The 14,850-nt window shown below is 41.7% G+C and overlaps 1 protein-coding gene across 1 annotated transcript in view; it reads right to left on the bottom strand.

Annotated features, from left to right (window-relative positions):
• The window catches only part of Abcb5 (ATP binding cassette subfamily B member 5), a 91,275-nt gene that overhangs the window by 6,521 nt on the left and 69,904 nt on the right, over nucleotides 1-14,850 (bottom strand). Inside the window, exons 21-24 of the mRNA XM_032908872.1 lie at nucleotides 14,474-14,574; nucleotides 13,550-13,690; nucleotides 3,922-4,078; nucleotides 627-824 (exon numbers count right to left, since the gene is read on the bottom strand). Of these exons, the coding sequence (XP_032764763.1) occupies nucleotides 627-824; nucleotides 3,922-4,078; nucleotides 13,550-13,690; nucleotides 14,474-14,574 (597 nt within the window). The remainder of the gene's footprint in view (nucleotides 1-626; nucleotides 825-3,921; nucleotides 4,079-13,549; nucleotides 13,691-14,473; nucleotides 14,575-14,850) is intronic.

Genomic DNA, 14,850 nt, shown 5'->3' with positions numbered 1-14,850 from the left:
ATTGTGTAAGGGAGGGGGTCAAGATGCAAGCTTTGTGCGTATAAGAAGGGGAGGGAGGAGAGGAGAGGTGCAGTGTTGGGGAGGGTAATAGGAATACAGAACATGAGCATATAAGGTATCAAGATATAAGATATAAACAAGGTCAAGATGTAATCCTTGGGTTCAAAGGAGGGAGAGACTGTTTCTTTTCAAGATCAGATCAGGACTCTCAGCTTAGTGGAGGTTGATTTGGAGAAAGCCTTAACACCCCTACCCCCCCAAAAAAGGGCCTCAACAGCTAAGGGTGTGGAAGGCCAGTGAAATCAGCTAAGGGGTCGGGGGAGACCATTTGGGTTTTGAGCCAGAACAGGTAGAGGGCAAGAGATAGGTGACTTGTCCCCACATCCATGTTCCAAAAGAATTATACAACTTCTAAGTCAGGAAAGCTCAAGATTCTGGGTCACTGTCAATTTCAAAGTCCTACCCACCAGTTTTGTTGTGGGGCTGCTGTTTCTTTAGGTAAGAGTTGGACAGAGTTGCTTTTTTAAAATTTATTTGGCTTTGTGTTCGCTCTACTAGGCTTACTTACCTGCACGTTTAAGGGTTTGTCATTAACACCGAGCTTAGGTGTTTTAAGTCCAGCTTACCACTTGTCCTTTCATGGGGTCATAAAATCTTTGTAGCAGTTGAACACACGTGCTTTTCCCACAGCCACTGCTCCCAACAAATGCTACTGTCTTCCCTTTCTCAATGCTGAGGGACATGTCTTGAAGGACAGGAACTTCTGGCCGACAAGGATAGAAGAAAGAGACTTCTCGAAATTCTAAGTTCCCTTCACAGGTGTCCTGTGAAAGGAAGAAGGCGGTGTTTACAATGGACTTAGGAAGGCCCCACCCATGGCCAGGCCCTGGGTAAGTGTTCACTGTAAAATATTCGTGTTCCCACACCATTCTGAGGTCAAACACATTCCTCTCCAGAGAGCCACTGACTCAAGGCTGGCCCTCATCAGCATTCGTATGTGTGATTTTTGTATGCGTGTATCTGGCTGCCTTCACTGCTGGACTATCTTCCTGTAAAGCCCTTAGACACCTTCTGTTTGTCATCACTACCTGTTCTGCTGACTAGCTGACCATATTCTCTAAATAAATGTTGTTTTTTAATTTAGTTTGAGCTTTAAAAACCATTTCCTGCTTTACTCAGAAATGACTTATAAACTCTGTCCACATGTCTTTAAAAATCAGACTTTTACAGTTAATGTGCACTGCTTTGAACTATGAGCTTTCCTCATTTTCAGTTAACCATTATTTGGCAGAAAGACTTAGCTGAAAGTTTACTTTTCTGTGTTTTTCAATCTCCTTAGTCATTGGTGGTTTTTATGTAAGTGAATATTTTTCTATGCTAATGATACTCTTTTAAAAGTTTTTTTATAGTTTATTTATTTACTTGTTTGCTTGTTTATTTATTTTTAATTTTATGTGCTTTGGTGTGAGGGTGTCAGATTCCCTGGAACTAGAGTTGCAGATAGTTGTGAGCTGTTATGTGGGTGCTGGGAATCAAACCCAGGTATTTTGGAAAAGCAACCAGTGTTCTTAACTGCTGAGCCATGTTTCCAACCCCAACTAATGATATTCTTTTTAAAAAAGGTTTATTTATTTATTTATTACTTATAAGTACATTGTAGCTGTCTTCAGACACACCAGAAGAGAGTATCAGATCTCATTATATATAGATGGTTGTGAGCCACTACGTGGTTGCTGGGATTTGAACTCAGGACCTCAGAAGAGCAGTCAGTGCCCTTAACTGCTGAGCCATTTCTCCAGCCCAACTAATCACATTCTCAAAAAACTTTCTAGGACTATAACTAAATGATGATTACTTATTTTATTTTATTTATCTTTGGTTCAAAGATTTGGGTTCTTTTAAAATTCACAGTTGGTCTTTCTTCTCTCCCTCCCTCTCCTCTTTTTCTCTCTTAGTACCTCTCCTCTGTGGGTGTGTGCGTGTGTATTTCTGGAAGTCAAGGCCAGAGCTTCATACATGCTACCACTGAATAACATTCTTTAATACATTAAAGTATTTTTTGGCTTTTGTGATCAAGGTAAATGCAGGCTAAAGTTGGACTTTAGATAGACAAAGACCTTAATAGTCATATTTAATAATCATGTGCAGTCTTCTGAGCTTAGGAGAAAAAGTACAAAGCATGTTCGGTGGGGGGTAGGTGTGGAGCTCAGTGGAGGAGCATTTGCTTAGCATTTGAGAAGTCCTAGGTTAGATCCCCAGTACTGTGCATGCTAGGTGGAGTGACCGTGGCATTTGGGAGATGGAGGAATATCCGATCCTCCCATCAGACATTCAGAAATCCCTTTTGGCTACATAATGAGTTTGAGGCCAGCCTGCACAACAGATGTGCAATCTTGTCTCAAACGCGAGCCTACAAATACAAACAAAACATGTTTGAAACGATCAGATGAGGTTCTAGCAGCAGAATAAAATATCCACCGTGTGACACGCACCAGAGCTAAGAGGGGAATAGAAGTCACTTATTTTTGATTTGTTTATTTTCCATTTTGCCCCTACAAACATACACTATTGCTTCTGTGTTAAAACACAGCAGAAAATGGATAGAGCAATTATTTCTGCACGTGTTCTGTTGCCTTTGGAAAGTCACAGAGAAGTGTCCTAGAAAAATCCTTAGATCTTAACACATTTCAGAGTTTATTCTTATTATTTTTAATTACAATATGGAAACTTTCAGCCTTACATAAATGGGGAGAAAAATGTAATCTGTCAGCTAGCTTTAGTCTATATTAATATGTGGAATTTATTCATTCAGATTTCAATTTTTCAAGCAGAAGTGATAATCTGAAATATTTTGTATTAAATAAAACACTGAGTAGTTTGTAGTCTTCATATGAAATATTTGTGTTCTGTGTCACGCATATAGCTTATCCCTTCTTCCCTTTCTCTTCCTTTTCCTCAGCTTTTATATGCACATAGTTCTAAAGGGGACATATCTGTGAGATACTCAATTTCTCTTTGAACTTTTAGAGAGGAACAAAAGTAGCATTATACACTTAGAAATCCCAAGATCTTAAATAGTCTTGTGTTCTTTACTTTCCAATAAGCTTGCTTTTTCTGTGATGTGCCTTTGAGTATCCCACTTTGAGACTTTTAAAATATTTTTTATTTCTGTTACCAAATATTCCCCACAAGCAGCTCATTAATTTTATACCTCCACTGAAACTTTGTCATCTTAAACTGTCATATAAGCAAATCTATTAGGGATAAATAGTGTAGTTTTTAAATGAAAAGTCCATACTTAACAATGATTCTAATTTTTACATATAAGATTCCTAGAAAGGTTTTGACACTGAACATGTACTTAATGTCTATACGTTATAGGACTGTTACCCAGAAGTGTATTTTCAAATTAGTGCTCTGTTGTTTCTTTTTCAATACTCATGGTTTCTTAAAGTTAAAAGTGTGTACAATAGTAAATGTATTCAGTCCTCCTCTTTCATGGAAACAATATGTTTTCCATGAAAAACTGTTTGACACAAAAGGCATTATTTGCCTTGAAAATGTGATTAGAAAAAAAAATGGATGAATTCGAGACCAAAACCACCGTTATCTAAATACATTTTGGCTTAGTAATCAATCTTTCATTGAGCATTCTTATGGTATTAGGCATGTAAACTTAAACATTTTTTTTTTCTTCTGGAGCTGGGGCCCGAACCCAGTGCCTTGAGCTTGCTAGGCAAGCGCTCTACCACTGAGCTAAATCGCCAACCCCGACATTTCTTTTTTAAAAAACATAAAACATATTTTAGGTGTAGAGGCGAGAATCTGACTGCGATAAGGTCCTCCTCCTGGAGAAGCTAAGATTCTTCTAGACGAGCTTCCAGCTCCTGATCTTAGCAGGATATTCTATGGTATGCTTACTGGTTTTTCTCCGTTTTGACTGCAGCTGTCTATACTTGGCTTATTTTTCAGCAAAGCAAAGAGATGTGCTGCTCCAGCCTTGGCTTTGGAATATTCAGGAGCCCAAACAAGCGTTTCTCCAATGGCCATAGCCCCGTATGCAATGGCAGTAAAGACTCTGTTGAAAGATAAGACAGTCAGTGTCTCGGGTCTACAGTAATAGCAGAACTTGCAGAGCATGTGTGAGCAGAAGTCAGACAGCACCACTGATACCGAAGGGTCAACAATGGCATCTCCTTACAGCCTTCTGCCAGGTGATCTGTACAGCAAAACAATCTTTGGGTTATCTGAAAAATGCCTCTTGTGATTAATGATCAAACATTCCTGCCAGTGAACATGAAACCTTTGATAAGGGTGAGATTGTTAGAGATTTGACCGGAAGCTCACTGACAATAGGGAGATCTGATGCAGGTCCCCTCTGTTTACATGCAATGTAGTTAGAGCAGGTGACTGAAACTGGGTTAGATTAATCCTCTGCCTTAAGCTTTGCACTCTTTGGAGGGCAAAACGTGCACTTACACTTTCTTACCCTTCCTGTGGTGACTAAAGGACACTTCAGCCAAGCATAGAGGAGGAACTGTGCTCCTGTAGTTTGTTGCACATTCTGATCTCAGTTTCGACATGTTTATTATAACCCGGCAAGCGGGCCAATGGTGTTTGATAGCACACAGGGCATTCATAGAGTTGTGACCTAACACACATCTTCTTCCTATTTTTCTGTTTCATTTTAGATGTACAAATAAAGAATAATTCAGACACAGTGGGACACACTTCACCACAACATTTAAGCACTAGGTGAAAGGGCATTTTGGACCCCAGTACTTGTTTGCCTTGATCTATCATCAGCATGTCCAGGGGACTGGCAGCATAGTGTACCACTGTAATCCCTGCAGTCAAGAGGCAGAGACAGGCAGATCTTTGTCAGTTCTAAGTCAGCAAGGTCTTCACAGTAAACCTTGGCCAGCCAGGGTTATGTAGAGAAACTTTGTCTCAAAAACCAAACCAAACCAAACCAAGACCCAGATATGATTGGATTCCTCATGAATTTCTTTTCTTTCTTTTTTTTTTTTAAAATTCTTTTTTTCGGAGCTGGGGACCGAACCCAGGGCCTTGCGCTTCCTAGGCAAGCGCTCTACCACTGAGCTAAATCCCCAACCCCTCCTCATGAATTTCATTCTTTGTTACCCTGTCACCTCTCAAAGGTTGGGGGCTGTGATCTCTCCAGTGACTTTGACTCGGACACCAACACCCCCCCACATCTAGTCCTGCTAGTTTTATAAAGAAACACAGAAGAAAATATACAAACACACACTTTACAGGGTATTTGTAGCTAAAACTACTGTTGTCAATAGTTCTTTGGTACTTACTAACAAATTTTTATTACTCTTTAAAGAGATTGTTTAATGGCTCAAAATGCCATGTAGAAACTAGATATAAAGCTGTAACAAGAAGAACTGTCAAATTTAGGTAACAGGCTAACTTGCTTGTGGTTATTTGATACAATGTTTCTCTATGTCACTTAGGCTATTCTTAAGTTTACTAAACAAGCCAGGCTGGTCTTGAATTCCAGATCCCTTGCCTCAGTCTACTGAGAACTGGAATAACAGGAGTGTCTCTGCGCCCTGATGTATTTGTTTTAAATGCAAGGGAAATTCAGGCTGGATCAAACTGAAGTCTCAGTCTGACCTAAGATCAGGATTCAGAAGGTGAGATGGGAAGACAGATGTACTAGGAGTGTGGTGACCTGGGACCTAAATTATAAGGTGGAGCTTTACAAGTTCTCAGAAGTCAGCAACTGAGAAAGCCTAGTGTGTTTCTTAGTCACTGCTTTATTGCTGTGAAGAGACACAATTGTACTGGATTTATGTGTCAACTTGACACAAGCTGAAGTTATCACAGAGAAAGGAGCCTCAGTTGAGGAAATGGCTCCATGAGATCCAGCTGTAAGGCATTTTCTCAACTAGTAATCAAGGGGAAAGGACCTTCTGCGTGGTGCCAACCATGGGCTGGTAGTCTTGGGTTCTATAAGCGAGGAAGCTGAGCAAGCCAGGGGAAGCAAGCCAGTAAGTAACATCCCTTCAGGGCCTTTGCATCAGCTCCTGCCTTCTGACCTGCTTGGGTTCCAGTCCTGACTTCCTTTGGTGATGAACAGTGACGTGGAAGTGTAAGCTGAATAAACCCTTTCCTCCTCAACTTGCTTCTTGGTCATGATGTTTGTGCAGGAATAGGAACCCTGACTAAGGCAACCATGGTGACTTTTATGAAAGAGAACATTTAATTGGGGGCCTGATTACAGTTTCGGAAGCTTAGTTCATTATTATCAAGGTGGGGAGCATGATGGCACACTGGCAGAGATGGTACTGAGGAAGTAGCTGAGAGGTTCACATCCTGGTCTACAGACATTAGTGAGAGAGGCAGGGCCTGGCATGAGCTTTTGAAACCTCAAATCCCTCCCCCAGTGATACTCTTCTTCCAGTAAGGCCACATCTCCTTATCCTAACCCTTTCGAAAAGTTCCACTCTCTAGGGACTAAGCATTCAAGTATATGAGGCTATGAGGTAATTCTTACTAAATCTACTATGATGTGGTTTAGTATGTGCCTAAATATTCATCCATCCTAAAATTTCTACTTTTAGAGTCCTTTTAAGCATTAGGCACAGATAATCTGAGCTTTCTGCCCTTGTCAGTTTCCTCATTAAAATGGGAATGTTACTCAGAGGGGCTTTCCTTAAAGCCTTGTTCTTGTAGGAGGGCAATGACCTAAAACATGGAGATACCTAGATACCTGGTTTATGATCTCATCTCCCTAGACTGACTTAACTAGCAGTGAGCTGAACTGCAAATCTTTACAACTCAATAGGCATTTAATATACAGCGTCCAGGGCTGAGCTCTACAATACAGTCAAACCAGATCCTTCAAATCCTGCTCAAACTCCTGGGGCATCTAGATGGAGGGTCCAATCAGAGAAATGTACCCTCAAACTCCATGCCAAACTTGGCTTTGGGCATCTCACCCAGAGGTTAGCCATGAGACTAGTCAGATATATTGATAGATACTTAAAGTTACTAAAGTACACTCATGACACTGAACATGAAACACACCACAGGTCGTAAGTGATTCTCCTATTGAACTAACTCTTGATGCACAAATATGTAAAGCAGGAAGTAAATAAGGCTCAAACAAGAGTTCACTGTACAAACTGATTTGAACTGGATTCCTATGTAGCTAGACAAGCATCCCACTCTTGGAGCTCCACTCCCAGACAGTCTTCTCTTTTAAAATTATTTTTTTGAATTGGCACACAAAGTAATGGGGTTTATGATGAGTTTTCATACATACCCTGTCTTCATATACCTGTGTTGTCCTTGGGAAGAAATTTTAGTACAGCATATGCCACTGAATCGATCATGAAACCCTTGGTGTTGGCAGAGTGAGCGAGAAGGGTGAGCAGGGAGTTAGGAAGGAGCAGCCTGGCACTCTTAAGCCTTGTATCTTACTTACGTGGATTCTCTAACGTGGACAGCACTGACAGCTTCTTATCACTGCAAATACCAACACGTACTATAGCTGTTAAATAGAAATAAACCCCTAAAGCACAGACATGAGCGATTCCAGTTTTAACCCAGCTGATCCAAACAGGGGTAAGTAGCAGCTTCACCAATCATGTGTCTCCCCTGAGCCCCGTTCCAGTTTATAAACCCTGAGTGATTGACCTATCCCAAGAGGAGGTTTAATGTTCCTCAAACTGGTTCCCAGGATCACATCTAAATTCCTGCTTATCTGCCCTGCATGTCTGACTCTTAATTGTAAACAGGAGCTGAGAATTTCTACAAGTTCCCTGGTGGTTATCAGAATTAAATGATGTACAGCACCTGGAGTATAAGTGTTAACAAAGGAATCTGTGTGTTGTTTCTTTCATGGAATGAAGAGTTACTGGGAGCTTTCACACTTTTAGAGATATAGTACACAGTAGGTCTCATTATAGCAGTCAATACCCCAGAGTATCAAGTCCTCTTTGGGTAGAAAGAAGAGTAGCTGTCACCCTGGCAGTGTTCATTTAAAGAACTGGCTCATTATCCTCTTCCTTCTTTCATCCAGATACAAGTCAGAGGCCCTCTCTTCCCACTCCACATCCTATTCATGATGGATGAAGGGATACCACAAACCACTGAGATTTACTTGGTTCTCTGAAGCTGGTGAATGTTTTCAAACACATGATACAATCTGACCACCTAGGAGATAATTAGGCCAGGAACTTCCCAGTTCACAAATTAGGAAACCCCAGCTTGTGAAACTTACACAGTTGGCCCAAGATCACACAGAGTGCAAAGTGAGCAAATCCTGCTGACTGTGTTTCCTTCACATGCTGCACTTTCTGGTGGTAAGCATGGTGTCCGCCTTCATGCTATGTTTCATTAGCCCTTGTCTCTCTCCTAGGATCTACACAGGACTTAGACCTCCATTCTATTTTGACTTCTCTCTGTAGATCCCTTCTCTATTTATCTGGTTGACTTATGTGGCCTTTCTTATAACTCCTGGGAAGGAACCAGAAGGAGTGGACAGTTGTCATGCAGGGCCCAAGAAGTCACTCCTGCTTGCTAACTGAGGTGGCTGTCTCAATTACAAAGATCAGTTCTCCTAAGCAAAGATGGCCAGGAAGGCCTACAGAGCTTCTTTCTAGCCCTTAGTTGTTTCAAAGTATCAGTCTGCCATTAGTATTCATTTAAAAAGAAGCTGTGTTGCTATAGTTTTGATAGCTACATTTTATTCCGAAAGTTCAGGGTGGCTGTCTGTTGAGAATGTATTTAGATTTTGAAGGACGGAAACAGGCACACACGCGCACACACACGCACACACGCACGACGCACACATGCATTGACCTTAGGAAGTTTCCAAGCCCTTATTATTACTATAGTGTACTGTCTGGATTTCATTTGGTGGGGGGGTGGTACAGGGCTGAGCTTTGTGTACCACAAAGAGGAAGGTGGCTCGCAGCTAGAGGAAAGCCTGAAGTCGTCATGGTGGGATGGTCCAGAAGCCTCTGCTGGTTACCAACAGTTTCTGGCTTCTATTGTGAAGACGCGTGAGCTCGGACCCTGCCTAGTGGCACCAGTACCAAACCTCTCAGATTTTGCTCTTGGATAAAGTCTTGTTATATAGTTCCTGCTGGCCTAGAACTCACTGTGTACCTAGGTTGGCCTTCAATTTTCAGTCCTCCTGCCTCAGCCTCGAAAGTGCTAGTATAACAGGCTTTTGATAGGATACCTACTTTATTAATGCAGAATGAGACAGGGGAAACTAAACTTACTTTATATCCTCAAACTCTGTACATTCATAGTGAAGTAATCAACTGAGCACTATCAGGCTAACAGTGAGGGGGGTATTTTACTACCCTCCTCCCCCAGTTCGAGGAGCCTACACAGGGGCTTTTCTGCAATCCCCAATTGTTGGCATTTTGTCTAGGTTCTGCCTCACATTACCTGACAATAGCCAGGTGTGTCTGACTCACTATAAAAAGGGCTACTTGCCCCCTCCTGTCTCTCTTGCCTTCTTGCTCTTGCTCTGCCCTCTTGCTCCTGCTCCTTCTCTCCCCATTCCTTTCCTTCCTGTCCACGTGCTCATGGCTGGCCTCTCCCCACCACACCTTTCTCTGTCTCTACCCCCTCAACTCCCATCCCCATGCCCTGAATAAATTCTATTCTATACTATACTGTCTTGTGGCTGGTTCCTCAGGGGCACCCCCTTCCCCTGTACCTGACATTACATCCACCAAACATATTCCTTCTCTATTTTTATAAAACACAGCACTGATCCCTAGCCCAAAGTCAACAGAATAAAAATCTTATTATCCTCACCTCAGGGAAACTTCTACAGCGGTGCAGGTGACACTGGTCAGTTCTTGTCACAGGCATGCATGCTCCCTTTATCAAGAGGCTCTTCCCCTCATCAACAGCACGACAAACTCATGTGACTGCATGAGGGGACTGCGCTGTGGTACTGTCTGTACACCTGCACTTCTCACCACACCGACACATTTGAAGAGACAGTTTCCCCACACCCGTACTTATAAGTCTTGAAAAAAGTACACTCATATTTTATTGGGCAAAGTATACTATTGTCATTGTCACTATTTTATTCGTTTTGCTTGCGTGTGACAGGCTGTGACGTGTGATGTAATGGAGAGAAGGACATGCCACAGCATGGATGTGGAGGCCAGGGAAACACTATACAGTTGGTTTTCTCCTTTCTCTGTATGGGCTCCATGGATTGAAATTAGATCATCTGGTTCATGCAGCAAGTGCCTCTACCTGCTAAGTCATTTCATGCTCCATACATCATTATTTTAACAATAAGCTAAAACATGACTTCCCCAACTTTTCCATAGTTCTAGGAAAGTTCCTGGTAGTAGACTAAGTAAATGAATAAAAAAATTTATTCTGGTGTGGAGAACAGAGTAGACTATAGTTCTGGTGTTCATGTTTCTTAAAAGCGTGTGACCTTGGAAAGTGTGTGGGCCTTGGGATAATCTGGGATGTTTAATTAGAATCCATATTTCTGTCTCTATATCAGGTCTGTAAATCACGGTGTAAATTAGGGTGAGCTCTAAGCACTACCTTTTAAAACCAACTCTGAGATTGATGACTTGGAAAACCATCCAAGAGACCAGTGCAAGAGGATTAGATTTAACTCCTGAGAGGTTTCTAGGAGGAGGAGGTTTGTTTCCTTTTTGAACTTTTTCTATTCAATTGGGTGATTAGAAAGAAAGTCCTCTGCCTCTCTAGATTGGGTAAGGCGCATAGTCTTGGTATCCTAAGGGACACTTGAGACACATGGGTATGTTAGACACATGGGTATATAGTAGAGGGTATATTAGCCTCTCTCTCTCTCTCTCTCTCTCTCTCTCTCTCTCTCTCTCTCTATATATATATATATATATATATGCTTTAAAACAGTTCTCAGTCTACAAGTCTATATCATGTTATACTACTCTGCCTCTAGCTTAGACGGTTGTTCCTTCCTGGCTCTGGGAAATATCATCACGGCACTATTCAGAATTACTAGTGTGTGTGTGTGTGTGTGTGTGTGTGGAGAGAGAGAGAGAGAGAGAGAGAGAGAGAGAGAGAGAGAGAGAGAGAGAGAGCGCACTGGTACTACATAGATGTGCTGGTCATGTTCTGTGAACTAGAACTAAGAAAGCTGAGCTTACCTGTGACTCTACCTAACTGGAAGGTCTGTGAACTCTACAGCCCTTCCACACACAGAAACCCAGAACCATAAAGAAAGTAGAAAAACTGGGACCAATAACTTAGAAAAGCCTAGAGAAACAGCAGGAGGAAATTCTGGAATGAGCGTGCTGCAAAGGCCTGGATGAAGGGGCGGGAGAATTGAGGGCTCATGACTGATAGAGGAGGTCAGCGATGACCTTGATAATGTCTTTTTACTGATGTGGAAAGAGGCTTGTCCTCGGGATAGTTGACAGAATATAGAGACACTGACATGGGTGAGGGGAAGACTCTTTTCTTTTTCTTAGGTGATTAAAAAGCAAAGAAAGTCAGGCATGCCGGTGCATACCTTTGATCCCAGCACTCCAGGGGCAGAGACAGAAGCAGGCAGATGTCTCTAAGTTCAAAGACAGTCTGGTCCACACAGCAAGTTCCAGCCAAACAAGGCTATGAAAGAGGTGGAGAATTTGAAAGAGAGCGGAAAAAGAGCACACGGGGGAGTTTAGAAAGAAGTAGTAGAGAGAAATGATGTAATTATATTCTAATCTCGAAAAAATAAAAGAAACAATTAAAAACACAAAACAAATCAAAAAGCAAAGAAGAGTAGTGATAAAAAAAAAAAATACCAATGAGAGGATGAACTGTCTGCTGTGAGAGTTAAGGATCACAGGACAGGCTACATTCCCGACTGTGTTCAGAAGGCTTGCCAGATACCCTTCAGGCACAGTGCCCTGGGCATTTACAGGGCTTGGAGGGTTACAGAGGGCAGCGGCTCTAAGTTTCTAGTATTTGTTTGAAAATCAAACTTTGAAAGACAATGAATTTTCAATCCTGGGAGTGGCCACATGACCCCAGAACCAGAGCAAAGAGTTAATTTAACCAGGTCTGTGAACCAGTTAAATGAATCCATGTGATTCTGGGTTTTGTTTCTTGTTAATTTGACAAACTGGTCTAAGCAATCAGAATGAAGCCCAAGGCAATATGCCTTAATTGTGTTTTTACAGATTCGCACTAACAGCAATGGCCTCTATCTCTCAGAGATCTGCCTGCTGGGATTAAAGTCCTGCGCCACCAAGCCCTGCTCTGTTGTAGTTTTAAATGCAGATATTTGTTTGAAAGGAACCCATCTTTAGGGACAACTTGTGAAGCACAGTTCTTGTGGACCCACTGTTTACAGTTAGCTGGTAAGATTCAGGAATGCTGATTTGGTGACTTGCATATTGTTTCTTTCTGGCGTTGAGCAAAGGATTGTCCCGGGACATTTATAAACAAAGACATTTTTGTGTGAGTGAAAAATAAAAATTATTTAAAACTATCTCAACATTACAGGACTTCGAATGAGTTTCGATCATTTCTTTTACTTGAACATGTCCTCAAACTACAAAGAAGTCCCAGGGAGGAAGGAACAGGGACTATCGAGCTGTAGGAGGCCAAGACCCTAGGAGGAGCCCTAGTATTTCCCAAACAGCCCCAGGCTTAGAACAAAGCCATTATCATTAGGGACTGAGCCTTGCTTTAATGTGCAGGCAGAGGTGGGAGTGGGTGGGTGGGTGGGGGAGCACCCTCTTAGAGGCAGGCTCCTGGAGGGGGGACTGTAAGGGGGGGAGTAACATTTGAAATGTAAATAAATAAAATAATAAAAAATATAACTTTTCTGTAGCTGTAGATAGCTAACAATGAGAATTGCAATATAAATAGCAACATTTCTGACACTTTAGGTTGGGGCAACTGAAAAATAACATTCAAAACTTTTCCAGTTGCAACAGTTAGTTGTTCCTATTGAGTGAAGAAAGTCCTCTCAGTATAAACAGGATCTGACTGCAGAAGCTGCCACAAACCACTTTGGGAGGAAGCTGTAACAATGGCTAATTCCTGATTCCTGACTTGTGCTCTAACTGGTGAAAGCCATCTTCTCTACATGGGGAAACTCCATGACACCTCTGAGTTCCCCAGGAAATGAGATTTGCTCCTGTAACCCACACTGTGATGGACTGAAGCTGAGAATAATTTATTTGGGTGTTCACTACAGATCATTTGCACTGCATCAGTGTGTACGTGGTGCATTCAGAGTTACCGCACCAAGTTTAGTTATGCTGTGCTTCTTACAGCTAACAAGTACGGCCAACAAAAGAATCAACCTTGATTGAATCATTACACAATGTAACATCTGTCAAACCATGGTAGTTTGCCCTGTAAATAGACACAAATGTTATTTGTTGATTAAAAGCGAAATGACATACACATTATAGATACACTTAAATGTTTCAAGAAGCCTTCTTCCACATGGGATCTAGGTGAGAATCCTCCATAAACTAGATATGTGTGCATAACCCACTTTCAGCCTTTAAGTATTTGCACAACTTACATGAACATGCCTTCGGGCGTCATCCGTCCAGCTTGAATCAAATAGGCTCCAAACCGGAACCCTGCTGCGTGGGCGAAATGCACAAAAGCATGGCTGACCGCATAACAGCTTCCAGTGATATGTGCTCTCTTCAAGGCATTTCTGAAATACACAATTACCAAATGACAGGGCACGGGTGGTAAAAGGTCAATAGACTAAACTCAGAGGGATAAACGTTGAGACCTTTGAAAAGCTATAATTCTGTGGATATACATTTTCCTAAGGATTTCAAAGTTATTGCTGAGAAGACAGGCGATTCTGTCTATTTCTGCAGATGGCTTACTGTACCATGCTTGCCTTTACTTTCAAATGCGTGGGCAGGTGTCGGGAAAGAATAACTAACGTAAAAGTTAAGGAGAGGTGCTCAGTAGTTAGAAGTATTCTTTAATTTCCATCATGGCCTTACATTAGTAGAATACATAGTGGCAATCAGTGGAAGGTGCAGACCACAGACATCAGCTCAAATGAGAACAAAACTATCTCTCTGATTAATACAGAGCCAGAGGCTGTGTCATAAGGGCTGTTAAAAAAAAGCTCGGTACACACATCTGTTTCACATTTAAGTTCTCTTAGAGATCTACACTTGATCTTAGCCAAAAGGCCGAGAAGCGATAGAGATCTAATGTAAAAGGGTGAGCTATCCTATTTTTTTTTCCTTTCTTTCAGAAATAAGTTGACATTGTGCCCTCACAGAGGATCCGGGTGATTATGTGGGGACCTACACTTTCTTGTTCTGCTAGCACTTGATTTCCTCTTGGTGAAGTCACATGAGAAGTTAGGATGTGTTGGTTTTGGGAAAGATTAGCATGGAAATAGATAAGCAAGCAAACCACCAGGGTCACCCTGAGCACGAAAGCCAGTAGAGTGGGCTTGAGTTATAGTCACCTGTGTTGGGTCCGTAGCGTCTCCTCATACATTTGCTCAAAGGCTTTCTCTCTTGTTAATGACACTACCGTACGTATGTTCTCCACAGCTTCTGTTGCTATCTTATAAGGTGAGAAAATAAAGTACAGACATAATGTTGGTGATGTTAAATTCCCTGGTAGTGACCCAGTCTAGGGAATACAGTATTTCAAGTCAATCATTTTTTTTTTTTCTGGCAATTACTCCTGGCAATCACCCCAGAGGATGAAAATGTCTTTGGAAAGATTTAATACATCTAGTTTAGGGCCCTTAAGTCTTTACCAAATATCAGTTTCGATTGTTTCCCCAGCAGAGAAATCAAACATCGGAGAGCGTGTTCACTTGCAAATAAGCTCTTA

The sequence above is a fragment of the Rattus rattus genome, chromosome 7, assembly GCF_011064425.1.
Source record: "Rattus rattus isolate New Zealand chromosome 7, Rrattus_CSIRO_v1, whole genome shotgun sequence".
NCBI classification, from domain to species: Eukaryota; Metazoa; Chordata; class Mammalia; order Rodentia; family Muridae; genus Rattus; species Rattus rattus.
The sequence above is the reverse complement of the archived record's forward strand: the minus strand, read 5'-3'. Positions and strand labels throughout refer to the sequence as shown.